This window comes from Nicotiana attenuata, chromosome 7, assembly GCF_001879085.1.
Source record: "Nicotiana attenuata strain UT chromosome 7, NIATTr2, whole genome shotgun sequence".
Classification (NCBI taxonomy): Eukaryota; Viridiplantae; Streptophyta; class Magnoliopsida; order Solanales; family Solanaceae; genus Nicotiana; species Nicotiana attenuata.
The window spans coordinates 78,109,640-78,120,180 of NC_031995.1; the positions used below are offsets into that span (position 1 = coordinate 78,109,640).

Consider the following 10,541-nt stretch of genomic DNA (forward strand, 5'->3'; position numbering starts at 1 on the left):
GTAAATTATTTCCAAATAGGGAAAGAGGTCATTCTTTTTGGTACGGACTAAAAAGGAAATAAGTTCACATAAATTGAAGCGGAAGGAGTATAAGACAAAATGTATTTTCATTCTTATAAGCATGAATTGTGAATAGGAAAATAAGAATTTTCTTGGTTCACATTGTTTCATATTATCTTTAGTTGTTAGCATTTTTTTTTGGTATAGTTTGTTTGTATATATCTATGGTTTGTGATTTTTCTTCAAATGAAAGGGGAAGAAAGGTTGTGGGAAAGGGATGAAAATGGGAGTAGAATGGTGAGGTGGCAATGAAATGTGGTCATAGGGAGGTTGTTAACGGAGGAAGGGTAGGTTTGTACCACTTTTATGATGTTAGGATATATTTGGACCGATAGTATGATGGCATATTTGAACTGATAGTATAACGGAAGGAAATATTAGACCTTTTCCAATAGTATAGGGATATATTTGGCCCTTTTCCCTTTTATTTTCTTCTAGGTAGTTGTAGTTAGTCCTTGGCAAAGCACAATAATTCCAGTCTTGAAAAGTTGAAAAATTCAAAATTCAGATCATCTTTTTAAGTTATTTGTGTATATGGCAACCCATATTTCCCCCTCTGATCTGCTACTTCAAAGTCAACAACCTATAACGACTTTGATATGACTCTCTCTCTTTTTTAAAGGTTTTCTTTGGACACTCAAACTTGCAATGCCCAATCTTTTTGCTTGTTTCAAAGTCTCTCCATTAAGTTATTAATAGCATAGACTTTGAAAATAATACCTCATCTTCCATTTGCTTTTCTCTTCCTTTAAGAAGGCATCTTCTTGTCTTTTTGAGTTGAATAGTTTAGCCTCAAAACTTAACATTCCAAAATACTCCATGGACAAGCCCTATTGCCTAGTTATTCTAGCATTCTTTTGCACTATTCTTGTAAGAGCTCAATCTTTTGATTTTCTTTACAATGGATTCAATAAGTCAGATATCATGACTGATGGAGTTGCATTTATCAATCCTAGTGGTGCACTTAAGCTTACCAATAGATCATACCATGTCATAGGCCATGCTTTCCACCCCAAACCTATACCAATTTTCAACTCTAGTACTAATTCCACTGCTAAAAATGCTTCTTCATTTAGTACAAACTTCGTCTTCGCCATTGTCCCTCTTAAGAACACTCCAGGTGGCTTTGGCTTTGCTTTCACCTTATCTCCATCCCCTAGTTTTCCTGGTGCTCAGGGCGATCACTTTCTTGGAGTCCTCAATTCAACGAACGATGGCAATGCTACTAACCACATCTTTTTGGTTGAATTTGACACAGTGAATGGCTATAATGAAGGTGTGGACACAGATGGCAATCACATTGGAATCAACATCAATGGCATGATGTCTATCGCATCACAGCCAGCCTATTACTATGTCAATGACACTTCTAAAATAGAGGAGGTAAATCTACAAAGAGCAGAATCAATTCAGGCTTGGGTAGATTATGATGGAGTAAACAAAGTGGTAAATGTAACAGTATCCCCCAGATCAGTTCCAAAGCCAATTCAACCTCTAATCTCTAAGTCCATAGACTTGTCCTCAGTGATGAAGGAAACTATGTATGCTGGTTTCTCAGCAGCCACAGGAGATAAAGCAAGCTCTCATTACATCTTGGGTTGGAGTTTTCGGTTGAATGGAGCTGCTGATCCATTAAATCTCTCTGAGCTACCTACTGCCCCACCTGAAGTGTTAACATCCTCCAAGAATTCCCATCTTAAAAAGGCCTTGATCGCAGCATTTTCCTCCACGGTTTTCCTGATCATTGTGGCATCAGTAATTGTTCATATCCGTAGAAGAATGGTGCAACATGAAGTTCTAGAGGATTGGGAGCTGGATTGTCCTCACAGGTTTAGATACCGAGATCTTTACAAGGCAGCCAGGGGATTCAAGGTCAGTGAACTAATTGGAGTTGGAGGCTTTGGTGCTGTTTACAAGGGTATTTTGCCCACTAATGGAGCTGAGGTTGCAGTGAAGAGGATAGCAAGCAATTCTCTTCAAGGAATGAGAGAATTTGCAGCGGAGATTGAAAGCTTAGGCAGGTTAAGGCACAAACACTTGGTCAACCTTCAAGGCTGGTGTAAGACAAAGAATGATCTTCTCCTAGTGTATGACTATGTCCCAAATGGAAGTCTTGATTCATTACTTTATAGACCGAAAAATGACATTGTTCTAGCATGGGACCGGAGATTTAACATCATCAAAGGGATTGCTGCAGGGCTTCTTTACTTGCACGAAGAATGGGATCAAGTGGTAATACATCGAGACGTGAAGAGCAGTAACGTCCTTATTGATGGTGAAATGAATGGTAAATTAGGGGATTTTGGGCTTGCAAGATTATATGATCATGGCAAGAATTCACACACTACAAATGTTGTAGGAACAATAGGGTACCTTGCACCCGAATTATCAAGAACAGGGAAGGCCTCAACGAGTACAGATGTTTATGCATATGGTGTACTACTTCTTGAAGTAGCTAGTGGAAGACCACCTATTATCTATGAACCAGGGCAAGGAGCTCTGGTACTAGCAGATTGGGTTATAGAATGTCTTCAACTAGGTAATATTCTTGATGCAGTTGATCCTAGGTTGAATTCTGCCTATGTCGATAAAGAGGTGAAAATGGTTTTGGGACTTGGGCTTCTTTGTTCTCACCCAAGACCAGAAGCTAGGCCAACCATGAGACAAGTAATGAAGTACCTCAATGGAGATGAATCGCTTCAAATTTCTGAGCAGTTGAGCTCTGTTGGATCGGACAGGGTTGATGAAATCACATCCAAGTTCTTGGAAGTGTTTGCTAGTGATACAATCAATATATCACGCCGTACATTTTCCATTGGACAGATGTCATCTAGTTCCTTAAATGCTGGTAGATAGAAATTATAGGAACTTCTGTATAAAGGATATACAACTGTTCTCGTGTTTGCTTAAAGCTGAAATTAAGTAGCTTCTATTTACCCAAAAGTCACTTTTTCTTCCTTGTAATTGTGCAATTTAGATAGGTCATCTATTTCTGGTGCATTCATCAGCTAACAAGGGAGAGGAACATAATCTCAGTTATCACATTCCTATATCTGCGTTCTTACTTAACACACCCTACATTTGTTTATGCAGACACTCTTAAAGATATAGATTCTGATTTTTTCTGCACAAATTCTTCAATATCTTAAAGATATAGTTTCTGGTTTAGTTGAATATCATGATATTTTAGACATGTTTTTATGAGCACATGCCTCATCATACATCTATTCCTCCTGAAAAATAAAAATAAATCCACTCGCAACATTTAGAGGAAGGTCTTCAATACATTAAAGCACGAAATGTAGCCAATTCTCAACACTGAAGTCAACGAAATATACTTCAAAGAATGTCCAAGTAGTTCATAACTTCATATTATCTTAAGGCTGGATGCATAGCAGCCCCAGTTACTACAAGATAGGACTTTTTCCCATCCAACAACAGAGCTGGAAAAACTAAAAGAGCAGAAATCAGGGGTCGCGTCAAAGTTAAGTTTGTTCCTCTAAAGTAATCAAATTGCAGGCCAACTAATTGTCGTAAAAAAAAACAGATTGACACCACATTCTCAAAGAACAATCATTCATTGGTATCATATACAGCTCTTAATTTGGTTAGATTCGTCAAGATAAATCCATGTACTCTACATTGACTTCAACAAAGTAATGGGTAAGATTAACAGGTTTAGCTCAATCAGGAAGGCTACACATGCTAGTGACAAAATGGGTACAACTGGAAAAGACAAGATTTGACAAGAAATCTAGAACGCCGGAACCACAGATCTAAGAATTTATGCACAGGTCCCATAAAGTTCATGTAGTGTAATTTATATTAAGAGTCAATTTAGACACCTTAATGTGCAATCGTCATTTATCTCAGCTATTTTGTTTAAAACTTCTCATCTAGAAGGGTGCATGACGTAAACCAATGGGTGGCCTTTAAGAGAGACTGTCATGTGATGCAAAGAAAACCATGTCCAAAGGGTTATGCAATTTGCAAAGACTATACCAGTAAACATATTTTCTGTTGTTGAAGAAAAAGGCACTGCCACCAGCAAGAAATACAGCAACAAGTAATAGTACTATATTTCTTAAATTATGTGTTTTAAGTAGATTGTTAGTTACTCAGACTTCCAGTTAAATGACAGTTGCATAAACAAACAGGTGTTTCATGACTTTAAAAGTGTAATGAGCATTACAAATTTTAGTTTAGGTGGTACTTGCCTATTACCTTAAAAATTTAAGGTGGATTATTTGAACTCCACTATTTAAACTAATACTAGAACTTAGATAGAAATTAAAAATTCATTAGTTGTGGAAAAGAACGAAAACTGACGATGATCTTCAGCAGAGAGCAAGAATGATAGTAACCGGAGAAAGGTTACCAAGACAGAATGATGAGTTACTGGAAGCTGACTTGTAATATTATATTAAAGGACTAGACAAAGTCATAACAGCAGGCTACCAAGACAAGGTGGCCTCAAAGCTTGAAGCTGTAAAAAATTACCCCACCCCTTCTGCTTACCCATAAATTAAAAAGGAAGAACTTCAACTTTAATAGCCAACACAAGAGATGCAAGCTTAGCTGATTATGCAACTCAAACCCCCCCCCCCCCCCCCAAAAAAAAAACCTTGGTAACCTGACAACTTCAGCCTCGGTAATACAACGGAAAAAACAAGATTCCCTATGTAAAGAGCAGATCTCACCCACAAACAGAGAAGGCACGCCCAATCATTCCTTGTGTCCAGGTTGCTGTTTCTTTCAGCTGTTCATCATCAGATTGAAGACACTCGCCCAACAGCTGTGTGCAAAATGCAGGATCTTTGAATATGGTCTTTGCATTGGAACCGAGTGCATCAGCTAGATCTCCCAACACAGCTACTGCTGCTTTTGTTACGCTCTCGTCTCTGCAAAAGAACCAGAATACACATGTCAGAACTCATAAGGTGCAAATATTGTAAGAGAAAGAAAATGTCCATGAAAATCCACTTAACAATACCTTGGTCTGTCTTTTGCAACCAGTTCAATGAACTGCAAGAGATGAGGAGCGTAGGGTAACATCACGTTGGCCTTGGAATTCTTAAATCCCTGAAGAATTCCAGAGTATGCTTCAAAGATACTGCGCCTGAGCTGGTTGCCATACTCTAGCATTTCATCATCACTGTTATCTAGTTGTGCACATACTTCAGAAGCAGTTTGCATCATAGGCAATGCGTATTGAAGGTACTTCTCAAAATGTTCACCTATGGCAAGCGCAATATCCCCAAGGCAGGAGAATATGGGAGGCTTTACAGATTTATTAAGTTCACCACTGGACAGATCCTTGAGAAGATGTGTCATGATCCCATCACAGTAGGGCAAGATCTTGCCGTCCAATGCACGGCAAATATCACCAACCACCCCCACTGAGATGGAACAGACCTGGTACTCTTCAAAATTCTGCAGCCCCATCTCCAGATACTTGTAAAATTCTGGCATATACTTCAAGAAATCTGATCCTGTTGCATAGGCCAGAGCGCCAATAGCAAGCATCGCCTCTTCATGGACAGTTGAGCTACGACAGGCAAAAACCTTTAAGAACAACATCATGATCTGGTCGGCAACTTGGACTATTATAGACTTGGTTTCATCAGAATTACTTAGCTTCTGAATAATAACCTGGAGAACACCACATAGGGAAGCCTGTAGATCTCCCTGTTTTTCTCTATCGTCAGCGGATAAAATCTGAAGCTCAACAGTTTGTGCCAACTTGGTCATGATAACAGGGCAAAGATGCTTAATGATCTGAGATGTTTCAATAAGATTAGAGCACCTAACAGCTTCATTCAAGGTTTCATATGCGGTGGTTCTGAGCTTAGAACCACTGCTGTCTGTTCGATCAGCCGTTGAAATAAGAGAACCAATAATCTGAGTTACAAATGGTGTGAGCAGAGACGAGCTCGGCCCAGCATCCTCATATCCTTGAGAGAGAAAATAGATAGCCCCACAAACTTTCTCAGCAACATGAGGTACATCTTTTAAACTCTCTAACAGCACTTCCACAATCTGTTGAAGGTTGGCTGGTGAAACCACTGAAAATCCAGAAGCTGGAGCGTGCAGCAACTCAAAGATACGGCTGAGAGTCCATGCTGTGGTATCTCTTATGTGCTCATTGTTATCCTTCATCGCATCAAGCAGATGCTTTAATCCAGCATGGACCATGGGAGATAGCTTCTCAATGCTCGGGCCTTCAAGTATTGAGCCAAATGCATATATGGCAGCCTCGCGTGAGCGCCAATCAGATTTCATTATGTTAGCCTCCACAAAAGGCATTACAAGGGGAACAACAGAATCTCCAACAGTTCTGGCAACAAGACCAAGACATGTTCCACCGGCCATAGCCAGATTCCAGATTTCATCGTCCTGGTCCTGTTCCTCATCCTGTTTCAATAATGTTTCCAACAGCATTGGAACTAATATTTCGAGAGCCTTCTCAATGAAATGGGAATGTTGCACACTGGAATCCCCACTGTCAGGGACCTCATAATCTTGAAGCTCTATCTCTTCATCACAGATAGAACTCCAGAATTCAATTGCTTGAAGGGCTACAGCTTCCTCATCTTCTTTTACTGCTTTAGCAGTCAACTCGAACAGAGTCTGCATGTAAGGTTCAAGCAACTCGTAATATGTTGATGCAATAGAAACAAGACATTCAAAAGCTGCTTGTCTTATCTGTGTCTCTTTTGCTGTGGCTGCCTCACAGATGACCTTCATAATATAATTTCTCTCCATCTCATTATCAAAGTTCGTCTGAGCAAAATCAAGAGCATTATACAAAGCTCTCGCTGCAGCAAGTCTGACTTCAGGGCTGTCCTCCTCAACATTCATACCTTGCACAACAGCAGTGAGGACAGAGTTTACTTCATCTTGGACAAGATCGTGGTGAGATATCTCCTCACACACATAACCAAGTGTTTCCAATGTGGCCTGTTTTAGGGATGCAGGCCTTCCATGCTGAGTCATGTTAACAAGCAAAGAACCAACAAGCTCTGGCCATTGTTTCTGAGGAACTTCGATGGAAGCTATTTTAGCAATCACTTGGGCAGCAGTGTGACTTGCCTCGCGTACAGACGATCCAAGGCAGCTCAGAAGCAAGCTTTTAATTTGGGACTTATAAGATGAATCAATTACCAGCCATTGTTGAACAAGCTGTTGTTTCCTGACAGTTTCTTTAGCATCCAAAGAGTTCTTAAGCACAATACCTGCCAGCCTCCGGGATTCAGTGGGATTTACATCAGTTGAGAGCTCAACAGCCAGTGAAAGAAGAAATCCCGGTAGGTTTTGCTCTCGGAACTGACTAAGGTTAGCCTCTGCCTCAGTCCGAATCTTGGCATCCGCTGATTGAGCAGCCAATAGACACTGAGTGATCTCAAGAGCCATTTCTCCTACAAAACTGAACCCAGACAGAAAAAGTTAGACACTGTGGCAGTTACTAAAATATACAGTATTTCTAGTAATAAAATAGCACTTTAAATAGTACTAGAGGATTCTCCTTTGGGGCATAGTAGCAATATAGAGGTACAATGAGGCATGAGCAACTATTTGAAAATCCCATTCAAATTTTACATGCCATCAACAAGCCTCACAAAACCAAGAAAACCAAAGTTTTCAACTTTTGAATGCTTCCCACTAAAAGGCGCCCTCTTCTTCTTTTTTTTTTTTTTACAAACAACCAATCAATCAACTACACCTCAATCCTAAAACTAGGTATTGTCATATATGAGTCATCTATGTCCATTCAGATCTATTTGGGCTAATTGAGAAAATGAGGTACAAAATTAAATTCAATGGCACTAGGTCAAAGTCATGCAAACTAAACCAGGTATTTAAGTGGAGAAAGGTAGAGGGGCGGGTCCATTATCCTGAGTTTTGCATCGTTTGGTTCAAGGGATTAGGTGGGTCATCCCGGTAAAAATTTGGGATTAAGTTTATCCCATGTTTGGTTTGAGGTATTAGCTAAAACCAGTGTTTTTCTAAACCAAACTCTTAGTATGAGTTACCCCATATAGAAGATGGGATAAGTTATTTAGATTAAATCCCGGTTATAATCCTGGTCCAGATTTGAACCAAACAAGCCCTAAGGGTTAGCCCATTTCTTGGTCATCAAAAAGAATTAATTTAGTAGAAAACCAAACAATTTTCTAGGAACTCCTACAGGAAATTGAAAAGTCATACATACAATTTGGCAGAACAGGATTCCTGGTTCAATTGTTCAACAAAAACCAAATTTCAAGAACGAAGTAAACGTCAATTCATAAAGGGAGCTTATTTGTAGCTATTCTTATAATTCTAATAACACTTAATTAACTTCAAAACCAATAAAGCAAGTTGAACCAAAAAGATTAATGCATCGGTAGCAGTAGCACATTAAACCAAAAATTAAACACTAGAACTAACCAAAAAATGTTGAAATCGACTAGATCTATACATAATAAACAAAACCCAGATATAACTTGTATCAGTAAAAGCTAAATAAATTACCTTGAATTAAAAACAAAAGATTCGCCCAGTTTTCAGTTTCTTGGTTTCGAATGGGAAAGCACGAACGAGGGAACAAAATCAATCAAACAGTAATTGATTGATACAGTTTTCTTCTCTCTGTGTATAGATGAATTTGATTTCTACGTGTAGATTGGGGGAGGGAGAGGGGGTGGGTGTATTTTTTGAATAGTGTGAAGAAGCGGGATATAGAGGAGCTTATATATTTGTATGTGAGAATTGAAAAAACCAACGGTCAGAAATTCTGAGTATTGCCCGGACTGCCCGTGATTGCTTGACTTTTGCCCTAGCAATTTTTTGAAATTTTACACGTGTGGTCCTTATTGCTCTTGTTAATTAATTGGGCTACGCAGTTGTGTAGTTGATGGGTCTCATGAGTTGGGCTTTCGTCTCATGAGTTGGTCTTCACTTGAGGGGGGAAAAAGAAGTTGGGCTTCACTTTTTCGATATTTTTAAGGGAAATTTTCATAAAGCACTATCTTTTAGTAGTAATTAGCCATCTATAGATACCATTTGTTATATTACCGATTATAGATATCTTTTATGTGGTTATAAGATGTATTTAATGTATTTAAGCTATTGTATTCATGAATACAGTAGCAAAAATATGCGTGAATCAGGGAAGTCCAGCTAATCAGTTGTTGTATTCGAGTGTATTCGACTGTATTCATGGAGTGAAACATGGGATTACAGCTGGACAGATTATTGTATTCGACTGTATTCACGGCGTAAAATAGGGGATTACACTTTTTTTAAAAGGGAAAGTGAATCAATTAACATAATAGACTCCTAATATAACTCAACAAACTCAATTATAACACACAAATTTTGTATTTTCAGTTGTAAAAAAGATTCTCAACCGAAAATACCCCAAAAACATAGCAATCTTCAGAGAAATTATATAATACATTTGAATACATAAATTATATTAATTAAAAAAAAACTTATGAATACATTCATGGCATATAGCGAGACAGTGAATATAATGAAATACAGAGAATACAGCGGGATACATTGAAATATAACGAGAAAAAAAGACAGTGAATACAATGACATACATGGAATACAACGAGATACATTGAATTACAATGAAAAAAAAAAAAAAGACAATGAATACATGAAAATATGTTGACATATATTAACAGAAAATCATCCTACAACATCCATATCTCAATTTTTTCAATTGGCAGGGACGGTATTCACGAGACTAGTGGAGCCAGCTTATACAGCAGTGAGGAACGAGTTTAGGAGGAGAATGGGAAAGAAAACGACGGTGACAAGCCTTGGCGGATTTGACACTTGCTACACAGTCCCCATTACAATTCCAACAATAACGCTGATGCTTGCGGGCATGAACGTGACGCTGCCGCAAGACAACTTCTTGATCCGTAGCAATTCAAGCAGTATCACTCTTTTATTTCAACATCGCCTCCTCCAGTACCATCAGAAGCCTTCCCCATCTTCCACCACCTAACCCCATTTATTTGACCCACATTACTATCGTAAACAACCAACTGCCGAAAAATTTCACTAAACACCAAATCTAACAATGTAAAATAGAAAACTTCATTAACGTTTGAAAGAAATTCAATTAAAGAAAGGAAGAAAAGAAAAGAAAGAAAGAAAGTGAATAGTACCGAATAGAGACAAAGAAAATAAACTAGACAGAGAAGAGGAAGAAGCAGCCACCGACTTACTCCACGATCGATTCCGATTATGCACTATTTCCATTGCTGAAGCCGAGGGTATTTTTTTTAGGAGGAGATCGGAAATTTTAATGGGATGGGGGAATAGAATGGGATGTATCAAAGTAGAGAGAGAAAGAAAATAGTGTAACTGATAACCAAAATTAACTATTTTGCTATAAACCTTAAAAAGTATCTATAGAATATAATTTTTTTAAATGGTATTTATTTAAAATAAATAAGGTGTTAACCTTTGCTATATAA

At 38.4% G+C, this 10,541-nt stretch overlaps 2 protein-coding genes across 2 annotated transcripts; one reads left to right on the forward strand and one right to left on the reverse strand.

Moving 5' to 3' along the window:
- LOC109229346 (lectin-domain containing receptor kinase VI.3-like) lies at positions 679–3,102 on the forward strand. Its single transcript, XM_019394754.1, has one exon. The coding sequence runs from the start codon at positions 880–882 to the stop codon at positions 2,914–2,916; it is 2,037 nt and encodes a 678-aa protein (XP_019250299.1). The 5' UTR covers positions 679–879; the 3' UTR covers positions 2,917–3,102.
- LOC109229347 (importin subunit beta-1-like) lies at positions 4,452–8,761 on the reverse strand. Its single transcript, XM_019394755.1, has 3 exons — positions 8,575–8,761; positions 5,054–7,486; positions 4,452–4,961 (listed from the first exon to the last, which is right to left on the reverse strand). The coding sequence occupies exons 2-3, from the start codon at positions 7,471–7,473 to the stop codon at positions 4,757–4,759; spliced, it is 2,625 nt and encodes an 874-aa protein (XP_019250300.1). The 5' UTR covers positions 7,474–7,486; positions 8,575–8,761; the 3' UTR covers positions 4,452–4,756.